This window comes from Cololabis saira, chromosome 5 (genome assembly GCF_033807715.1).
Source record: "Cololabis saira isolate AMF1-May2022 chromosome 5, fColSai1.1, whole genome shotgun sequence".
In the NCBI taxonomy this organism is placed as follows: Eukaryota; Metazoa; Chordata; class Actinopteri; order Beloniformes; family Belonidae; genus Cololabis; species Cololabis saira.
This window is the reverse complement of record NC_084591.1, coordinates 47595539-47619250: the sequence shown is the minus strand read 5'-3', so window position 1 is coordinate 47619250 and position 23712 is coordinate 47595539. Positions and strand designations below refer to the sequence as shown.

General features: G+C 37.4%; 1 protein-coding gene across 1 annotated transcript in view; it reads left to right on the top strand.

The window, feature by feature from the left end:
- Window positions 1-23712, top strand: part of hydin (HYDIN axonemal central pair apparatus protein) — a 175648-nt gene that overhangs the window by 59135 nt on the left and 92801 nt on the right. The window contains exons 20-26 of the mRNA XM_061722806.1: window positions 500-643; window positions 1431-1574; window positions 4464-4556; window positions 8809-9029; window positions 16656-16854; window positions 18590-18805; window positions 22000-22242. Of these exons, the coding sequence (XP_061578790.1) occupies window positions 500-643; window positions 1431-1574; window positions 4464-4556; window positions 8809-9029; window positions 16656-16854; window positions 18590-18805; window positions 22000-22242 (1260 nt within the window). The remainder of the gene's footprint in view (window positions 1-499; window positions 644-1430; window positions 1575-4463; window positions 4557-8808; window positions 9030-16655; window positions 16855-18589; window positions 18806-21999; window positions 22243-23712) is intronic.

Sequence of the window (23712 nt, the reverse complement as noted above, 5' to 3'; positions counted from 1 at the left end):
TTGGTCAATTTTCCATGTGATTATGTCTAACGTCATATGGAGGAAAATAAAAGGCTCCAAAAATATCCCCTTCTCCTCAGTGGGATCAAAACAGGGGGATGCAAAAAACAAATAAAGTGCACATGTAACAGCAGGGAGTAACTCAACCTGTAAAGTGCAGTTGGGTATAATTAGCTAATACTTCAGATTCTTTGCTCATCTAATGTATTCAGGTTAGGAACCTCCTTCCCTCACCTCTATCCACCGCTCTCTGGTATTTGAGACTAAGGAATTGGTTAATAAGGTGATATAAGCAGAATAAAACACATTCAAAAGTTATTAGAATCCAGGCTTAAAACTTTACACATTAAAAAAAAAAAGGGAAAAAACAAGAATTCCAAGCGGGGGTCCCTGCTCTGTTTTTCTCTCATCCAAGGATCCCTGGGCTAGAAAAGGTTGAAGACCCCTGCATTAGATAAGATATATCATATATTTAATTTAAGTCTTTCTGCCTTTTCAGGTCTTAAATGAGCGTCTGGTGTGTCGTGGCTTCATTGGTCACCAGGACTGTCAAGAGACCATCATGTCTGTTGATGTCACTTGTACTTTTGTGGCTCCAGTGATCAGTATTTCCTCAGAAAGGCTGGAATTCTCTGTAAAGAAGGTTAGTCATGGGGAATACTCAGAAACAACGCTTTGTTCCTAATATATGAACCCAACGGTCTTGACATGATGACCACTCACACGTAACATGCCTGGACCCTGCAGACTTGTCACAGTGAGTGCGTTTACATGGGAAGTTTAATTCCTCTTTAATTCAGAATTAAAATTAAATCAGATTTAAAATGAGTTAAAAATACCATGTAAACACCTAATTCCCAATGAAAATGGCCATTTCGAATTAAACTTAATTCATTAGTAAGTGGCTGGTTTATTCTGATTTTAAATCCGAATAGAATCATTCTGCACTCATTCCCCTTTAAATTAATTCCGTGTTGTTGCTAATCGAGTAAGTTTCGGGTCCCCCCCCTATCCAATCAGAACCTTCCCAACCCCCAGACCTTAAGAGGAATTGGATCAAACGTGTTTTCCATGTAAACCTCAATGCGGAATTACTATTTCCATGTAAACTCGAAAGAAAATAGTTTAATTCGGAATAACTAATTCCGAATTAAAAAAACATCATGTAACCGTGGCCATTGTGTTGGGAAAACCTCCATCCTGGAATTCACGTAAATATTTTGGCAATTACCATCTACCTTAAACTTTTTTTTTGCAGACAAGTCACATCCCCACAGACACGGCAGCAGCGTTAACCCTTTACAATAACCCAGCAGGCTCAACAGTTGCCACTTCACTATTTTTTTTAAGGAAATGCACAATGATACAACACAATGCTTGAGGTGTTCTTGTGGTCTCTCAGTTCTAGCTCTATATTATTTCAAATCCAGGTGAAAGGACAGAGCCTGCTGCCCCACTATGAGAAGCTGCTCATAAAGAACATGTCATCTCTTTCGCTGACGCTGGATCTTTTGCTTGTGGAGCCGTTTTTTCTGTGTGAGGCTCCAGGAGACCAGACCTCCACTACAACTAAGGTAGACATCTTTACCTTCACTACTGATTAAAGGGGACCTATTATGAAAAACAGGTTTTCTCTTGCTTTAACATATATAAAGTGCGCGAGCGACAGGAAGAAAATAGAAGCAGGACGTCCGACAAATGTTCAGCTCAAAACGCTGCGTCGCTGCGTCCAGTTAGGACAGTCCAATAGAAAATAAAGCAATGGAATTGATTTTGTCCCTGACGCTCGCTCGCATCGCATGCAGTTATTAGGACACGGTGTACAGGCTGATTTATGCTTCTGCGTTACTGCGTCGATTTAACGCAGAACCATAATTCAGGCTTAACTCCGCCGGCTGGAGATTCTGACGTTTTTTCGTAGCGGTGAGCCTCATTATCATAGCCCCGCCCACTCAGAATCCCACATAGATAATGAGGTTAGAGAATGGGAAGATAAAGACATGGCTCAGAGGCTGAATTTCTCATTTATTTAGCAAAAACAATCAAAAGCTTGTTTTTAAGACATTCAAGGCCTGTTTAAATGAACATTAAATGCAATAATAGGTCCCCTTTAAATGATAACTGTTGTTTCTATATATATTTCATTTCAAGCTCAAGGAGTAAGACTTGATGGACTTTTCTTATAGTAACATGATAAACTCAACTTTAATCTTTCTTTCCCATAATTTACCTCGACAACAAGCTGTAGATGATGGAAATCTTTTCATTTTAATTTAAATTTATATATATATATATATATATATATATATATATACAGCGGGGAAAATAAGTATTGAACACGTCAACATTTCTCTAAAAAATCATATTTCTAATCAAGCTATTGACATGTTTTCACCAGATGTCGGCATCAACCCAAGTAATGCACAAAGAAATCCAAACATTTATGTCCGTAAATCAAGTTATGTGTAATAAAGTGAAATGGCACAGGGAATAAGTATTGAACACATGAAGAAAAGGAGGGGTAAAAAGGTCTGGAAAGTCAAGAAAACAGCTGGAGTGTGTCAGTATTTAGAAAGTTAACCTGTCCCTTATTAGTGCAAAGTAATATCAGCTGGTTTAGTCCTGATTAAATGCCTTTTAAAAAGGTTTATCACCAGCAAGGTGTTAGACAAGAAGCATTGCAAGATGGGTAAAAGCAAAGAGCTGTCCAAAGACCTACGCAACCTTATTGTTGCAAAACACACTGAAGGCATTGGTTACAGGTGCATTTCTAAACTGCTGAAAGTTTCAGTGAGTACCATTGGGGCCATCATCCGGAAGTGGAAAGAACACGAAATTACCATAAACCAGTCACGGCCAGGTGCTCCTCGCAAGATTTCAGACAGAGGAGTCAGAACAATCCCCGGACAAAACAAAGCCCAGGACCACTCGTGGAGAGCTGCAGAAAGACCTGGAATCAGCAGGTACCGTTGTTCCAAAGAAAACAATAAGTATAGCACTCAACCGCCATGGCCTCCATGCAGCACACCACGCAAGACTCCATTTTTGAAGAAGAAGCATGTTGAAGCTCGTTTGGAGTTTGCAACACGACATCTGGATAAACCCATGACATTCTGGGAGAACATACTCTGGTCAGATAAGACCAAAATTGAACTCTTCGGATGTCATAAGACACAACATGTTTGGAGGAAAAATGGCACCGCACATCACCCCCAAAACACCATACCAACAGTCACGTTTGGAGGTGGGAGCATCATGGTGTGGGGGTTTTTTTCAGCACGTGTTACTGGTAGACTTCATATCATTGAAGGAATAATGACTGGAGAAAAGTATGGAGACATTCTTGATCAGAATCTGCTGTCATCTGCTAGGCTGCTGAAGATGAAAAGAGGGTGGATCTTTCAGCAAGACAACCATCCCAAGCACACAGCCAAGCTAACACTCAACTGGTTGAAGAAAAAGAAAATAAAGCTGCTAGAATGGCCCAGTCAATCACCAGACTTGAATCCAATTGAAAATCTTTGGAAAGAACTGAAGATCCGGGTTCACAGAAGAGACCCCCGGAACCTTGAAGATTTGAAGGCAGTTTGTGTGGATGAATGGGCCAAAATCACACCTGAGCAATGTATTCGACTGCTTTCTCCATACAGGAGGCGTCTTGAGGCTGTAATCACCAACAAAGTTTTTTGCACAAAGTATTAAATAAATGTCAGTAAGCGTGTTCAATACTTATTCCCTATGCCATTTCACTTTATTACACATAAGTTAATTTATGGACATAAATGTTTGGATTTCTTTGTATGTGTGCATTACTTGGGTTGATGCCGACATCTGGTGAAAATTTCATGTCAATAACTTGATTAGAAATATATATTTTTTGAGACAAATGTTGACGTGTTCAATACTTATTTTCCCTGCTGTGTATATATATATATATATATATATATTTATATATATATATATATATATATACATATATATATATATATACACATATATATATATATATATATATATATATATATATATATATATATATATATATATATATATATATATATATATATATATATATTATATATATATATAAGTATAAAAGAAAGACTAAAAGAAAAAGGTTTTCCTATAAAATGTAGGTGAGTTTGTGTTTATGTGCTGGACAAATTAAAAATTAATACGAAATTTGCAATTTAAAACTAACTAAGGACTAAATTGAATGTAATTATTTATCTATTTATTTGTCTTTCACCCAGGCACACACAGTTGTTTTTGCTTTTGTAAGAGGAATATTGTATTTCACAACAGCTGACCTACTGTAAGTGCTGGACAAGCGAAAGGAAAATCAAAATAAAACAGGACAACGTAAAACATCAAACTCATAAATAAAATAAAACAATCATGGCAAGTTAAATGCTATAGAGGGTATGCATTTTATAATATTAATTGTGTAATTTTCTTTCTAGTCTTTAATCTTAGGTGTCAGTGGTCGGGTTGAGGTTTGGGTTGGTTTTAATCCAGCTTTCTATCAGGACTGTGAATCCCACATTGTGGATGAGGTGAGTGTGATGGTGCTATTTATTGTACTTTTCTATGTACTTCTCTATGCTGTGTGTTGCTGCTTTTTTGTATGAATTGTATTTTAACTCATAAAATGTGTGTTTGTATATCTTGTAAGGTGACCTTGGGTGACCTGAAAGGCACTTCTAAATAAAATTAATAATTATTATTATGTTCATGCCAAGTAGTGGCATGACCATATTGCAATCGTCCAGAATGGCCCAAAGGGCAATGTTGCTAGCATTTTGCTAACAGTCTAAAGTCGCAAAAGTCCCACTGCGCACCAGCGGGTGTACAGCACTACCCCGCTCTGATGTGGAAAAAAAAAATCCCCCAAAAATAAAACACGCCCGAAAAAATTAGGAAAAAGGCGACATATTAGTATACAGAAAAAGTTTCCCTTTTCTTATTATTCTTATTCCGCACGCTTTTTCCGTCCATTAACGCGGCCCGAACCGGAACGTGCACCCATGCACGGCATACATCGTTAGATGCGTCTCCATCGTGCCTCGATGGGCATTACTTTTCTCAGTCAAAAGTGTTACCGTGGCAACGCTAGATGGGAAAAAAAATAAATAAATTTGAGAAAATTTTGGCACCTATTGCTCGGCCGAACTTTATCGTAGAAACATCGTTCAAATTTCCAACACTCGGCCCGATTGACACTAAAGGATCGTACAACCTCATTATGCCAATTATTACAGTTTTTGAGATATTAAACTTTCAATAAAAAAAAAAAATTCCATTTGACTTTGCATCGTAGGGACATGATTCAAATGTTTCAGAACTCGCCTCGCTGTGGACTACAACATATTCAAATTTCATGAAACTGTGCTTTACATCAATTTTAAGTCAAAATGCCTGCCAAATGGCCCCATCCCCAAAGGTTTATCAACAACATTTAACGGTTTATTAACAATCCTAAACTACTTCTTGGCCATTATTAATCACCATGAACCACACAACCCCGAAGCAGGGGGTGTGGTTTATGAACAACCCTAAACCACACCCCCTGCAGCGAGCACAGGAATGAATACAACCGTAAACACCTCAAACTGACATAGAACCACCCCGAACACAACCACTACAGCCCCAAACCAAAGCAGCAAGAGGGGACGAATGGGCAGTAGGGCATGCCCATATCAAAATTTCCTGAAATTTTCTAGTTAGGGCCCGAGCATTGACAGTGCGAAGGCCTTATTATATCTGTAGGAATTGTTTTATTTTTTTCCCTCGTTTTTTTTATTTTTTATTTTCCGACGAAATGAGGGCCTTTTTTCCCCCTAAACGTGCACCAAAAGTCACCAAATTTTTCACCAAGCCAGGCCTGGCGAAAAATTTGATATTTAATGGTTTGCATTAATGGGCGTGGCCTAACGGCTCAACAGCGCCCTCTAGAAAACTTCGTGCATCAAGCCCCACAATACGGTTTGACGTACATGCACGAAAATCAGTACACACCTGTATCATGTCGCAACTTAAAGAAAAGTCTCTTGGAGCCATGGCCGAAACCAAACAGGAAGTCGGCCATTTTGAATTAATCGTGTAATTTTGGTGCAATTTATGCCCTTTCTTCGGCCGTTAATGCGGCCTGAACCGTAACGTGCACCCAGGTGTGTTATACATCTAAATGTGCGTCTAGATCCTGCAACGACGCGCATTACTTTTCTCAGTAAAAAGTGGCTAGACGCCAATAAGCACGCCCCCCCCCTTCATCTGATTGGTCCATATTTGATAGTTCCTACTTTCTGCCATAACTTTTGAATGGTTTGATATAGAGAGTCGTGGGTGGTTTCATCCGCTAAATGTCCAGGCCTGAAGAATCTACATGCAACTCATACAAGCTTCCACTGCAGCCTGAACGTGTCATAGAATCATTCATGGTGCCATTGGACTCGGTTTTGAGTCCTTGATCTTCATTGGTGCAAATTAGCCCCGCCCCTTCTTCTAATTGGTCGATATGTGATAGTTCCTATTTTCTGCCATAACCTTTGAATGGTTTGACATACAGAGTCGTGGGTGGTGTCATCGGACTTAGTTTTGAGTCCTTGACTTTTATTGGTGAGGGCCCGTTCATCGCTGCTTGCAGCTTTAATTATTATTATTACTGATGTGGACAGCAGGAGCTGGCAGCCCTGCAAAGAGTAGAATGTACCTTGAGAATGTGAAAGAATACAACTTGCAGGTCCCGCTGCTTCCCCCTCTAGTGTATGAACAGTCTGCAAAGTAAACACAACGGGGGGGTGAAGCTCTGCCTCTAAAGCTGAGCATGCTTATACAGACCAGTTACCATAGAATCCATGGAAGTGGTATGGATTGACATTGATGAAATACTGACTCTAACTGGTAGTTTTCACACAAAGGTATATTTGCTGTTTTGCTGTCAGGCTACAGCAAACATTTCTACACAGCGCTCTCTCCCGTTGACACATTGTCGTTACTCTGAATACGTCAACTTGTTCTTTGCTCTGATAGGTCACAGCCCTAACCAGCTGCATGCAAAGGCAGTTTTGTTGTTGCTGCCCCTTGGATGGAGAGGCCCTGCGAGTCATGTTCAGACCCTACATCAGGGGTCGGCAACTCAAAATGTTTTAGATCCATATTGGACCAAAAACACAAAAAACAAATATGTCTGGAGCCGCAAAAAATGAAAAGTTTTGTATAAGCCTTAGAATGAAGGTAACACATGCTGCATGTTTCTATATTAGTTAGAACTGGGGGAAGATTTGTTTTTTCATTATGCACTTCGAGAAAAAAGTCGAAATGTCGAGAAAAAAGTTGAAACGTCGAGAAAAAAGTCGAAATGTCGAGAAAAAAGTCGAAATGTTGAGATTAAAAAGGAAAGGAAAAAGGAAGAAAAAAGAGAAGAAAAGAAAAAGAAAAAAGGAAAAAAAGAAGAAAAAAGGAAGAAAAGAAGAAATAAGGGAAAAAAAGCTCCAGGAGCCACTAGGGCGGCGCTAAAGAGCTGCATGCGGCTCTGGAGCCGCGGGTTGCGAACCCTGCCCTACATCTTTCTAGATGTGGGTCTGATTCATCAGGCTCCACTACTGCCTGAATAGGAGTAACTCATTTGAACACTTGTGCAGCTGTGCTAGGCTGGTTTCTCCTGGGACTGATACCTTAACCACCAACCTACATCCTAACCATACAGCTGAGCAGAAACCCCACACTGCCATGATAACAATCTTCCAATAGAGGGTTTGCATTGACGTCTCTTCCCCACTGGACCAGCCCCCTTACTGGCACTGAGTGGTAAAACATCAGCAAAAACAGCTGCAACTAGTGGAGAAGACGGTATAACAGCCGATTATGGGCTTAAATTAAAGTCAGTTGGACTTGACAGTGACCCGTTCAGTTACCCCAAGAACCAGTGGTCCATGGACATTAATATTTGGTACAGTTACCCCAAGAACCAGTGGTCCATGGACATTAATATTTGGTACAGTTACCAAGAACCAGTGGTCCATGGACATTAATATTTGGTACAGTTACCAAGAACCAGTGGTCCATGGACATTAATATTTGGTACAGTTACCAAGAACCAGTGGTCCATGGACATTAATATTTGGTACAGTTACCCCAAGAACCAGTGGTCCATGGACATTAATATTTGGTACAGTTACCAAGAACCAGTGGTCCATGGACATTAATATTTGGTACAGTTACCAAGAACCAGTGGTCCATGGACATTAATATTTGGTACAGTTACCAAGAACCAGTGGTCCATGGACATTAATATTTGGCCACAAATCCAGTTTCAGATATTTATATGTACTTAATTTTTACGCCAGGGAAATACACGAAGCAAAGCTTGAAGGCTTACAAAAGTCTTGACCCTTGGTCCGACTTCAAGGCAGGATTTGTTGGTGAAATTAGAGTGATGAGGACACTGAACTTTATGATTTGACCGTTTAACGTTAGCTACCCAAAAATCCAACATTACCTGATACAAAATGGGATCCGCAAATCCACGTTTCGGTGTCTGGAATCCAGTTGTTTCTGTGAATTGCAGAGATCCATTTGTCTCTCTTAAGCTTATTTTTCGGCAGTCTGTAAAACGATAACTCTGATTTCTTGCTAAATCTATGAGTAAAGTCGATCGCACAACAGCTCTTTCCCATTTTAGATGTTTTTGAATGCTCAAACTGAAAGTCTACGCTGCCACTTGGATTAAAAATGGTCTCTGTTTAGAGTACTTACTTACTTAAATGAATTAACTATAGTCATATCTTCCGTACCATATTTTTCCAGTGCCTTGAAATAGACTACAGGGAACACCCGCAGCACCACAAGGTCCAGCTGCACGCTGAGGTGCACTACCACAACCTCCGCTTCTCCTCTAATGTGGTGGATTTCGGCTGCGTCGTCCCGTGCACAGAGTTCCAGGAAGTAGTCACGATCAGCAACTGTTCCATGCTCCCCGTTTTCTACCACTGGACTTTTCTGAGCGGCTGCAAAGACACTGATATCAGGTAAATAACACAACGTAATATCACTAAACTCCACAAGACACCTCCCACTTTTCGCTATCTGATGTCATAAGTTTAGAAAGTACTTGGAGTGTTAGGTATTTACATCAGTATAAAACTTGCAGCATCAGATCACATGATGACTTAGGCAAGGCAAGTTTATTTGTGTAGTACAGGGGTCGGCAACCCAAAATGTTGAAAGAGCCATTTTGGACCAAAAACACAAAAAACAAATATGTCTGGAGCCGCAAAAAATGAAAAGTCTTGTATCAGCCTTAGAATGAAGGCAACACATGCTGCATGTTTCTCTATTAGTTATAACTGGGGGAAGATTTTTTTTTTCATTATGCACTTCGAGAAAAAAGTCGAAATGTCGAGAAAAAAGTCGAAATGTAAAGAGATTAATGTTGAAGTACAATCTTGAGAAAAAAGTCGAAATGTTGAAAAAAAGTCGAAATGTTGAAAAAAAGTCGAAATGTCGAGGAAAAAAGTCAAAATCTCGAGATTAATGTTGAAGTACAATCTCAGGAAAAAAGCCGAAATGTCGAGAAAAAAGTTGAAATGTCGAGATTAAAAAGGAAAGTAAAAAGAGAAAAAAAAGAAAAAGAAGAAAAAAAAGAAAAAAAAGAAGAAAAAAAGAGAAAAAGAAGAAAAAAGAAGAGAAAAAAAGGAAAAAAAGAAGAAAAAAGGAAAAAAAAGGTCAAACATTTTTGAAAAAGCTCCAGGAGCCAATAGGGCGGCGCTAAAGAGCCGCATGCGGGGTAACTGATCCCTGGTATAGCACAATTCAACACAAGGTAATTCAAAGTGCTTTACATCAACATTATAAGATGAAATAAAATTATAAGAAAAGAGGTAAAATAATAAAAAGCACAAGTTGTTAAAAACTAAGGGCAGTAGAATACAGCAGGTACATCTCATTCTTACAATGGCAAGAATTACATTTCTATACGGTCAAAACGTACAAAGACCGGGTCAAATACAGTATTACAAAGTAATCTGTAACAATTCGTATGGTGAATTAAACCAATTTGACAATTCTATGCCACAATGCCCGTTTCCAGGTCTTATTTCACACAACTGACGGGAATTACGTTTCTATACGGTCAAAACGTACAAAGACCGGGTCAAATACAGTATTACAAAGTAATCTGTGCTGATTCGTGCGGTGAATCTTAGACACACAGCAGACATAAGTCACGTCCAAAGTCCATCAAAAGGTTCAAAGAATGAGTACAAGTCTTGAAAAGTTTCTTGAAAAGTCTTTTTTTTCAGAAAAACTTCTTGCAGAAAAATGAAAAATGACAAAAAAAACAACCTCCCCTGCTGGGTTGTACTCAGGTTACGTGATCAACGAATCCCTCCCGCGACCCGCCACCCTGCCTTTGTTATTTGCAGTATGTTAAACTTTTGATACTCGCCAATGTAATGGATATTTTTTACTATTGATGTTGAAACATTAATTGCACAAAAGGCAGGAAAGTTGAAATGAAAACTCTTGCATATAAATGTAATAGCTTAATCTTGTAATGTAAAAGGACCACAATTATAGAGGAGTTTTTACATACAACTTGATAATAAGATCTTAAGATAAGAGATAAGATGAATATTTATTGTCTCCCTTAGGAGAAATTTGTCTTGGACATGAGGCACGGCGACAATCATACTCCAACAAACATAGAAACAACCCTGAAGTCTTTGCCCAAACATAGAATCAAACCACACTATAATTAACCCACATCTTAATAATATTCATGTTAATAGGTATTAAGTAAACACATCAAGTTCACTGAAATTCATTCACATTATAAAATTCACTTGTATTTTAACAAACCTGCATTCTCAGGTTACAGTGTTACAGAGTTTCTAACCATCTTGGCAGTTTAAAAACATATTTTTTGCCTTACACTACAACTTTGCAGGTAAAAATCCAGTACAACCTCTTTTTGCATTTTTTGGGGGTAAACCTTTTTATCTCAAGAATGCCGGGTTGAAGGTGATGTTATCTAATTCCAGCTGCAATATCGGTTAGCAATCAGCTGTTGAGAAAAAAGGTGTTAATCAATCTCAAGTTCTCTGTGCCCATCTTCTCTCTTTATAGAAGTCATTTTAAAATGAATGTTTACTTGTGGAGATAAATGGGAACATTCTCTCATCCATGTGACCGTGATTATTTAAACATTAGATGTTACATGAAGTGTCTGGGGTGAAGGAAGTCTGGGCATCTCTGCTGAGGCTGCTGCCCCGCGACCCGGGAACGGATAAGCGGCGGACGATGGATGGATGGATGGATGTTACATGTTATGTAGCTGTCTTTTTTTTTTTAAATGTAGTACTAAAGGAAATATAACAATCTGTGTTGTGTAGGATCTACCAGGTACGGAAGAGTATTAGGGCCAGGCAGGAGAAAAATAGAAATTATATTTTAGAGGAGGAAGATTTTTTTTTCATTATGCACTTCGAGAAAAAAGTCGAAATGTCGAGAAAAAAGTTGAAATGTCGAGAAAAAAGTCGAAATGTTGAGATTAATGTTGAAGTACAATTTCAAGAAAAGTCAAACTTTTCGAGAAAAAAGTCGAAATGTTGAGAAAAAAGTTGAAATGTTGAGATTAATGTTGAAATACAATTTCGAGAAAAAAGTCGAAATGTTGAGATAAAAGTCGAAATGTCGAGAAAAAAGTCAAAATGTCGAGAAAAAAGTTGAAATGTCGAGAAAAAAGTCAAAATGTCGAGATTAATGTTGAAGTACAATCTTGAGAAAAAAGTTGAAATGTTGAGGAAAAAGTTGAAATGTCGAGAAAAAAGTCAAAATGTCAAGATTAATGTTGAAGTACAATCTTGAGAAAAACGTCGAAATGTCCAGAAAAAAGTCAAAATTTCGAGAAAAAAGTCGAAATGTCCAGAAAAAAGGCGAAATTTCGACTTTATTCACGAAATTTCGACTTTATTCTTGAAGTTGTATTTCAACATTAATCTCGACATCTCGACTTTTTCTCAACATTTCGACTTTTCTCTTGAAGTGCACAATAAAAAAAAATCTTCCCCTCTCAAATATTTTTTCTCTTGCATGGCCCTAATACTCTTCCCTAACCAGGCCATAGAGCCAGTAAAAAATAAAAAATAATAAAATCCGACAGTGGAATCCTGAATAGACAAGATTAAGGGACAGGAACAGATGAAATACTCCCGTATAATAAAACTGCCTACTGGGATACTTTGGTACAATAGCTATACATTTAACCCCTTGAACTGGAAGCCAAATCTGTTATAAATTCCTGAGGGAAGACACATTTACTGATTCTTTGCATTATAAACTTTACACTGCGCCTCTTTTAAGCCTTTACTTTTGCTCCCCTGTTAGTTGTCTGTTCGTGGCCTTGAACCAAACAGCTGCAGTAGCTCCACAAGATTTATCATCTTCCTTCACCCCTTTCATGCATTGCTGTTCTTCCTTTTGTCCTTTTCTCCTCCTGCTTCCCTGCCTGTCCTTCGATTTCCTCTGTAATCCTCATCAACCTCCTTTTTCTTCAACGTCTCCCGTTTAGATTGTGACCTCTCTTAACAATCAGTCTCATAGGCTGTTCTACTAATTAAATAGAGACCTCACCCTGCGCTCAGAAACTTCCTCTAAAGCCGCTTCCTCTCCCTCACAGAACCTGCACTATCTAGCACAGTTCAGCTCATTACATCCCTACTGGTCATTTGGAGATGGAGTTTTCAGAAAAGTAACCTCTTTTCTATCCATTTATCCCATTCATAGATAGTGGCAGTAGAATACGTGTACATATTCGAACGTCGCCATCCGTAAGGACTCTTTTCAGCAAGACAGCTTGTATTTCCAACATTGTACCGGTAATTGCATTAGGAATTAGAGACCAGTTCAAGTGACTGATTGTACTGATCACTCAAAAGGATTTACTGCGAGAAATTGTGCCAAAATTACACAATTAATTCAAAATGGCCGACTTCCTGTTTGGTTTCGGCCTTGGCGCCAAGAGACTTTTCTTTAAGTTGCGACATGATACAGGTGTGTACCGATTTTCGTGCATGTACGTCAAACCGTATTGTGGGGCTTGAGGCACAAAGTTTTCTAGGGGGCGCTGTTGAGCCGTTAGGCCACGCCCCTTAATGCAAACCATGAAATATCACATTTATCACCAGGCCTGACTTGCGTGCAAAATTTGGTGACTTTTGGGGAACTATCAAATATGGACCAAACAGATGAAGGGGGGGCGCGCTTTTTATCGTTTATCTATACTACTGATATTTGCTGGTGGACAAAGGCCTGTGTTTGATCATCTTCCTTCAGCTATTATTCTGTAGAATCATTTAGCTTTAGACTGATTTCTGCTGTTTAGTTATCATTTTTCCTGATTACATCAGGTGGTGCCCCGTTTTGATTAAGTAATTTTGATAATTCAATATTAATTATTAAGGACTGTCCTCCGACAGTCATTAGTAACTCTTCGATAACTGACCTAGCATCTCCTGTGTGGCACAACAAACACATTCGGTGCATCCGAAATAACATACTAAACAGTATATACTAAAATGTATACTTAAGTTCAGCACACTTTTGAGTAAATATCAGTAGTATGCATTAATTGGGACGTACTACTCAGAGTCACACGGCCCTTCCTGCCATTGGGAGTTGTTACCATGGTAACAACTTCTGTCACAGCAGCAGTAGCAGCTGTTACCATGGTAACAGCAGCAGTAGCAGCATCGCTCCGCTCTTTCCCGTTTATCCTGGCCCAAACAAGATGACATTATATAATATTATTATACACCAATATTATAATATTAATATTATATAATAATATTATTATATTTAATATTATACTTATGACATATACGTATCTGCGCAGCACTTATCAACCAAACACCGCTGCATTGCATTGTGGGAAGTTTCTGCTCAGCTAGTGTCCATCAATCCATACTAACACATTTCTCCAGAATGAGTATGGATAGTACATACTATTGAGTACGTACTAATGTTTCGGACGCACTAAAAAATCCCAACATACTGTTTTTGCTACTCATTAGGTTGGAAGTGTGCAATTTCGGACGCAGCAACTAACTGGAGATCCAGTGTTCCCTGCACACACCAGTTCTTCAGCTACTTGTACTTGTTTCATTGCACCCTCTGTTCTCTGATGGGCTGCAGGAAGCAAATTGTTTAAAAGTTATATTTGATGAGTAGATTTTTGTTTGTGACAACAGTTAAACACATGCCAGGGTGTGACCCCCCTGTGTGACGAAAAAAAACAAAAACAAAGAAAAGTCAGATATGAAAGAGGTAAGAGAAGGCTATTTCAGATTTGAGCTGAGCTCTTGCAGATTCATCATATGCTGTCTTGCCATCTGTTCCCCTCTTTGCACAAGTGAAGCTTTTCCTTTTCTGAAGGACCCACACTTTCTTCTTTTCTTTCAAAATGGTTTAAGTTGGATCTTTTAAAATAGTCTCCAGCAAAAAGGAACTCTTCCTGTTGGATGTTTTGACCTCCGATATGTGATATATCCAGTACTGGAGTTGAGGGGGGATGAGGGGGGATGAGGGGGGATGGCATCCCCCCTGAAATAAAAACGGTCCAAATCATCCCCCCTGTAAAACTGCCATCCCCCCTTTCCATCCCTTATGTCATTTCATCAATGAATGTGGTTTTACTGCTATTTCAACATTTAGAGTCATCACCAGAAAAATAACACCAGAAAAATAACTTATTTGACAATTTTCACCTGTTTCAAGTACATTTTCACTTGAAATAAGTAGGAAAATCTGCCAGTGGAACAAGATTTATCTTCTTATTACAAGCAGAAAAATCTTCACTGGCAGATGTTTCTACTTATTTCAAGTGAAAATCTACTTGAAACAGGTGAAAATTGTTGTTTTTTTTTCCAGTGATGAGTCTTGTTTTAAGTGTAATGAGATTTTTTTACTAAATGAGACATTTTAACTAGAAATAAGACAAATATTCTTGTTAAGATTGTGAGTTTTTGCAGTGATCCATGTTACTTATCCTGTGAAGGACAGAGTCATATTGATAAGTTCAGAAAAGTGTTTTTTATGGTTGTGTTTTGATGTATTTGATGTAAGCCCAGTGGATATTTAAAGCTTACAGAAGGCTGCATTGCTATGTCATTCCTGCAGTATTTCTGCAGCTGTTTTGGTCACTGCTATTATTTGTAATATATTATATTATTTGTAATCAGCACAAATTATCTGTCCCCATATGATCAAATCCACCATCCCCCCTGATTTTTTTTTTACAACTCGAGTACTGGATATATGTGGGATCACTGGCCAGACTGTGACTGTGAAGGTGAGACATGAGCCGGCTCGTCCTCTGAAATGATTCACCAGTGATCATGCAACAGCGCCCCCTGCTGGTGGCTCCCCTACCTGACAAAACAGCAGTTTCACAGTCTCCAACACTCCTGCAGCCTTACATGTACATAGACCCTGAAGCTCTGACACATTCACACACATCTGCGCACACGTCTTTCTTATAGCAATAACGTAGCCACAGTTCTGGTTCTGGTTTTATTATCCATTTTCCCTACTACAGTTCTCAGATGGCTTTGCTCGCAAAAAATGTCTTCCTTTCTTCCCTTATCATGTTTATTCAGCACTTCACTGCAATCTATCATGACCTGTTTCCTGTTGCCTGGCTTTTAAAATTCCTTTTAATTATGGAACACTCTGTTTAATTAACTTGATGGATGCACCCGGTGTAATTCCCCAAGGGGAGGAAAGAGAAGAGCAAAGAGAGAAAATGAGAGTCTACGTTCTTTGGGGTGTTGGTGCTAAAGAAATGTTCCTTCAGTTGGATATTGAAATATGAGTGATGTATTAGATATACTTGCGAAACAAGCCTTTATAGCTATAATTTATATATATATATGTATATTTATATATATATAGTTTTAGTGGTCCTTACAATTTCCACAACACAAATAACCCGAAGTACAAGTGTAAATTGTCAGTGTAATGCCAAAAAATATATAGTTTTTTGGTATGTGTGTATATATATATATATATATATATATATATATATATATATAAATAAGGACCAAAAGTACACATATACATACATACATACACACACACACACACACGCATACTGTATATACATATATATAAATATATACAAATACTACACATTATCACTTCTGTATCTAAGCTTAATATATATATATATATATATATATATATATATATATATATATATATATATATATATATATATATATATATATATATATATATATATATATATATATATATAAATAAGGACCAAAAGTACACATATACATACATACATACACACACACACACGCATACTGTATATACATATATATAAATATATACAAATACTACACATTATCACTTCTGTATCTAAGCTTAATATATATATATATATATATATATATATATATATATATATATATATATATATATATATATATATATATATATATATATATATATATATATATATATATATATATATATATATATATATGTATATATATATGTATATATATATATACATATATATATACGTGTGTGTGTGTTCTTTATATCTTTATATTCAACTGAATGAATGCTTTGATCATTCTTCACAGAAACACAGACGTGCTACAGAAGAGCCAGAAGATTCCTGAGGGCCGGGTTGGAGAAAGGAGGAGTTCCTCCTCAACACTCTCTCCTCATGTTTTACTCCCTAAGAGCCCTGGGCCTCGTACCAACGAGCAGAGCAGCATGAGCCCTGGGCCTCGTACCAACCAGCAGAGCAGCGTGCCACACCCTGGTAGTGTGGAAGAGGTAAATGTTCTCTCATGAATAAATCAGGGTTTCCCTGAGACTCCGGTGAGTCGTCAGCAGCTGCAGAGTAAAGGCCTTCCCTGTGTCTGCTGTTACTGTGGAGGGAAACACGTTTGGACGCTCCTACCATCGCCCATCTTTACAGATACATCAGTCGGGAAGTTCACTTTGTTGTCATGGTGCTAACTATTTATCCACATGTTCATGAATTAACAGATGAATCTATTACAATCCGGTGAAACGATATTGATTTAATCTTCTCGTCCACTGCAAATCTCAAAATCTTATTTCTAGTTAAAATGTCTCATTTTAGTAAAAAAAATCTCATTACACTTAAAACAAGACTCATCACTGGAAAAAAACAACAAGTTTTCAAGTGTTTCAAGTAGATTTTCACTTAAAATAAGTAGAAAAATATGCCAGTGGAACAAGATTTTTTTGCTTGTAATGAGAAGATAAATCTTGTTCCACTGGCAGATGTTTCTATTTATTTCAAGTGAAAATTTACTTGAAACAGGTGAAAATTGTCAAATAACAAGTTATTTTTCCAGTGATGAGTCTTGTTTTAAGTGTAAAGAGATTTTTTTGACTAAAAATTAGACATTTTAACTAGAAATAAGACAAATATTCCTGGTAAGATTTTGAGTTTTTGCAGTGTCTGTGTTTCTGATTATAGCATCACGTATGTAAGCATACGCAGCTCAGGGTTGCAACTATTATTACTTTTGTTTATAATTCAGACTGGCTCAGAATTCAGACTTGTTTTGGGTAACTATTGTTAAAAAAATATATATTTTTTTAATTTTTTTAAAAGAATCACTGTTTATCCAACCAGCATTTTACAAAGCAAAGGGCTGCAGTGGGTGTTGATGGGGTACCATTTTTTTTATCCTTTGCCTATTGTCTGCACTAGGTGCACTAACTTCCTGTTGTTTCTCAATGTGCCCCAATGACCTTAATCATGTAATTCCTCACACTCTTGCCTAAAACTTGGCTTAAGAGTATCATCTAGGTCAGGGGTCGGCAACCCGCGGCTCTAGAGCCGCAGGCGGCTCTTAAGCGCCGCCCTAGTGGCTCGTGGAGCTTTTTCAAAAATGTTCTACCTTTTTTTTCCTTTTTTTCTTCTTTTTTTCTTTTTTTCCTTTTTTTCTTCTTTCTTTCGTTTTTTTCCTTTTTTTCGTTTTTCTTATTTTTTCTTTTTTTTTCTTTTTTTCTTCCTTTTTCCTTTCCTTTTCCTTTCCTTCTCGAAATTTTGACTTTTTTCTCGACATTTCAACTTTTCTTTTCGACATTTCGACTTCTTTCTCAACATTTCGACTTTTTTCATGAAATGTTGACTATTTCCTCGAAATTTCGACTTTTTTCTCGACATTTCGACTTTTTTCTCAAAATCTTGACTTTTTTCTCGAAATGTCGACTTTTTTCTCGACATTTCGACTTTTTTCTTGAAGTGCATAATGAAAAAAAAAAAAACTCCCCCCAGTTATAACTAATATAGAAACATGCAGCATGTGTTGCCTTCATTCAAAGCTTAGACAAGACTTTTCATTTTTTGCAGCTCCACATATTTGTTTTTTGTGTTTTTGGTCCAATATGGCTCCTTCAACGTTTTGTGTTGCTGACCCCTGGTCTAGCAAATAAGATTTATCTAAGTTTCAGAACAGTCCTTGTCACTGAAGAAACAAGTAGCAAATCAGAATTAATCCTGTACATAATCCTGGTTTTATGTTTGCAGATGCAGGTATTTGACATCTTGCCAATATCCGGCCACCTGCAACCTGAGGATCAGCAGGTCGTCACGTTCTCTCTCTTCAGTTATGAAAACGTGAGCAGAGAGGTGGTAGCGCAGTGCCATGTGGACGAGGGGCCGACGTATGAAATCAAACTGAGAGGAGAAGTTTCAGGGATCAGCTACAGCCTGGAATCCAACCATCTGGACTTTGGTGTGCAGGTACGTTAACAGGAATCCTTTTGTTGTTACCCCACTGAAACAGTTGCGGTTCAGACTGAACATCTTCCACGCAAGTCCTTTGCTTGGCTACAAAGTTCAGGAGTCATGGTGTAAATGAAAGTAAAATAGGAGTCGTTCATGATCTGAAACACATTATTTGAAGTGTTTAAGTTGACATGCACAACTGTCCATTAGAAGTCTGGAATAGAGGGTTTGCATTGACGTCACTCCCCACTGGACCTTAATCTCACTTAGTGGCAAAACATAAGCAAAAACAGCTGCAACTAGTGGAGAAGACGGGATAACAGTCGATTATCGGCTTAAATTAAAGGCAGTTGGACTTGACAGTGACCCGTACAGTTACCAAGAACCAGTGGTCCATGGACATTAATATTTGGTACAGTTACCAAGAACCAGTGGTCCATGGACATTAATATTTGGTACAGTTACCAAGAACCAGTGGTCCATGGACATTAATATTTGGTACAGTTACCAAGAACCATTGGTCCATCTACATTAATATTTGGTACAGTTACCAAGAACCAGTGGTCCATCTACATTAATATTTGGTACAGTTACCAAGAACCAGTGGTCCATGGACATTAATATTTGGTACAGTTACCAAGAACCAGTGGTCCATGGACATTAATATTTGGTACAGTTACCAAGAACCATTGGTCCATCTACATTAATATTTGGTACAGTTACCAAGAACCAGTGGTCCATGGACATTAATATTTGGTACAGTTACCAAGAACCAGTGGTCCATGGACATTAATATTTGGACACCAATCCAGTTTCCTGATATTTATATGTACTTAATTTGTACGCCGGGGAAATACACGAAGCAATGCTTGAAGGCATATAAATGTCAAGGCAGGATTTTTTGTAGAAATTAAAGTGATGAGGACACCGAACTTTATGATTTGACCGTTTAATGTTAGCTACCCAAAAATCCAACATTACCTGATACAAAATGGGAACCGCAAATCCACGTTTCAGTGCCTGGAATCCAGTTGTTTCTGTGAATTGCAGTGATCCATTTGTCTCTCTTAAGCTTATTTTTCATCAGTCTGTAAAACGATAACTCTGATTTCTTGCTAAATCTATGAGTACAGTCGATCACACAACAGCTCTTTCCCATTTTAGATGTTTTCCAGTTGCTCAAACTGAAAGTTTACGCTGACACAGTCTTTTTGCCACCCAGTCTTTCTGACACTCAGTCTTTCTGACACTCAGTCTTTCTGACACTCAGTCTTTCTGACACTCAGTCTTTCTGACACTCAGTCTTTCTGCCACTCAGTGGGCGTAACCTGCTGTGACGTCGCATCTATGACGTCATGCATATTCCCTCTATACTCTGACAACTTCTGAACATGGAAGACTTACTGGAGATACTTTATTTTTTTATAGTATCTAGGTTTCCTATCTGTGTCATTAATTTTCACATTCCACATGGAATCTCAGCCAAAGCATACTGGGGCTTTTTACAAAACCTGATGGAGTGATACATACGGTGCGTCATACTAAAAAGTATATACTAAAAAGTATACTTAAGTTCGGCACACTTTTGAGTAAATATCAGTAGTGTGCATTAATTCGGACGTACTATTAAGAGCCACAAGGCACTTCCTGCCGTAGGGAGGGGGAGTTGTTACCATGGTAACCTGTAACAGCAGCAGTAGCAGCACCGCTCCGCTCTTTCCCGTTCATTCTGGCCGAAACAAGATGACATTATATAATATTATTATATATGAATATTATAATATTAATATTATATTATAATATTATTATACTTAATATTATACTTATGACATATACGTATCACTTAGCAACCAAACACCGCTGCATTGCATTGTGGGAAGTTTCTGCTCAGCTAGTGTCCATCAATCCACACTAAAAAATGTCTCCAGAATGAGTATGGATAGAGCATACTATTGAGTACGTTCTAATGTTTCGGACGCACTAAAAAATCTCACATACTCATTTTGCTACTCATTAGGGTGGAAGGATGGAATTTCGGACGCAGCCATAGTGTTATTTTAGGAAGAACACTATTTAATCCGATGTCAAGTAAGCCGTTAGAATATCAGGAGGAAGATGAACTTCACTGCTTAGTTAGTCTTTTTAAGTGTGCAAGCCATCAGTTATCATTGATATTCAAAACAAGGACACATGGATTTTTGATTTGGGTGAAATAACAATTCAGCAGAACATTCCTCTGTCCTTCTTGTGTGTTCAGCATTCCCTGTCCTGCCAGCTCCCTCTCTTTTATTCCTGGTGTTGTTGTGTTCAAGCTTCCAGCATCCTAAAGGGACCGGCTTGTTACAGTCATTCATTGTTTTGCTTATTTGTTTTCAGAAGATGCTAACATAGGAGAGCCACTTTGTTGTTATTTCTTTAAGTTGCAAACCATAGGTAACCTAATGTATGTGTTTATTTCCTGGTTTAGCTTCCCAAGAAAGAGTTTGATTTGATTTGATTAAATTTGATTTGATTTGAAGATTTTATTTCAAACATGCATGTTAAAAAGAGTACAAAAAAGTAAAAAAACAGAATACAAATATATATATGTGTGTATATATATATATATATATATATATATATATATATATATATATATATATATATATATATATATATATATATATATATATATATATATATATATATATATATATATATATATATATGAATCTTACATACATTCTTACATCTAACAAGACGAGTTTCAATAAGCTTACATATAAACACCCATACCTACTTTAATAACTGTTCAATACAGATATAAAAATTATATGTATATATAAATATAGTCAAAATCAAACAAATCAAGGCAAAGAAAACAAAACAAAACAAACGGCCAGCATTTAGTTGTGCTACTATGTATGTATGTACTAATAGAAGTAATTATAATGCATAGTATTACATTATCATTACTTTACTATAATACTACAATATAATAGAGAACAATAGACAGCAATGGTATAACAATATACTTGAATAACTATATAAGAGTAGATATGCTATATATACACTGGTTCATGTATTTACCTCCAATTATATACATAAAAATTACTATTAATCTATATATGGACATATCTAGAGTTGTTTGGCATGAGCTTTTCTGAGAATAAACATGCTGGCGGACTACAGTGACCTCTCTCCCCTCTCCTACTGTGGTTTTCCTCTAGCTTTTTCACTGCGTTGGGGAAATTGATGTGACCCTGAGAAACACTGGCAAGATTGGCTTTAAATACAGCGTTATACTCCCTGAAAGCGAGGAGGACGAGGAGAAAAAGGCTGATGAGGAGTCAGGGCTGCGGATTAAAGCCCTGCAGCAGGATCTGCAGCGGGATCTGCAGCAACGTGACAATGAAAAACCAGTGAGGAGCCTGGAAGTCAGACCTGGGCGGCCCAGGGTTCTCCCAGCGGCGGTGAGCCCTTTTCTACATGGCTTGATTGTCATTTATATTATTATTATTTTTACGTTTATTGAACAGGGACGAATGTATCAAACATTATTTCATAAAAAATACAAAACAGATCATCATGCATACAGGTTTCTAGCCGGAGCTAATTTGCAACCCCTGTCCCTGGTTAGGCCTTTACTTAAAATTCAAAAGCAGAGTTAAAACAGTACAAAACCATTAAAATACAAAACATGCAAAACAGAATAAACAGAATAAAGACAATACAAAGACAAGAAGCAAAAACACAAACCAGATAAGGACAGAAAACTAAAATAATACAGTGGTACAGTATGTTAAAGTCAATGTTCACAAGCTTGTTTCAGTTTCAGCCATTAATTTACTTGTGTGCTAAAATACGACGGAGTATTAGGGCCAAACTAAGACAAAAAAAATGGAAATTACGAGAATAAAGTCATAATATAATGAGAATAAAGTCGTAAAATTACGAGAATAAAGTCATAATGTTGCGAGAATAAAGTCCTAATTTATGAGAATAAAGTCGTAATAGAATAAAGTCATAATATTACGAGAATAAAGTCATAATATAATGAGAATAAAGTCGTAATACTACGAGAATAAAGTCGAAATATTACGAGAATAAAGTCGTAATTTATGAGAATAAAGTGGTAATATTATGAGAATATAATTTATGAGAACTCTAACAGGAAGAGCTTATTCTCCCTGTGTTAAAATGAGGAATATTGAGCATCTTGTGAAGTTATATTTATATATTTATAATATATTTAATATTACGACTATATTCTCGTAATATTACGATTTTATTCTCAAAATATTACGACTTTATTCTCAAAATATTACAACTTTATTCTCGTAATATTATGACTTTATTCTCGTAATTTTACAACTTTATTCTCATATTATTATGACTTTATTCTCGTAATTTCCAATTTTTTTTGTTTTAGTTTGGCCCTAATACGCCGTCGTACTAAAAACCTTGAGCTCTGTCAATATTTCCATTTTCTCTATACCTATTGCTTGAGTCTTGACTTAAATTTGGACATTTCTTTGAGTTGGAGCATTTTTGTTGAAAAACACTGGCTGAAACTGACAAAAAACTGAGAAAAACGTTAAAAGTAAGGCGGACGCTTTTTCTGCTCGTCTCCCTTATCAATCTGCCCCGCTACTGCTTTTGTCCTGTCTTGTCTTTCAGAGCCTCTCATTTTCACTCCTCCGAAACTCTACAATCATGGAATTGATTAACTGGTCTCTCAGCACAATTGACCAAATTTTTGCAACGAGAAGTCAGGGGGGAAGGGAGACCTCTTGCCCCGATGGGACATTTTTTGCTGGATACACAATGGATTCCTGGAAACATTGGAAACTGTTGTGCTTGGCGATTCTGTCTGTCGAGGACGTTGAAGATGCCTTCATAATTGGATTTATGATAGCAGGATTTCTTCTAATTGGAGTGGG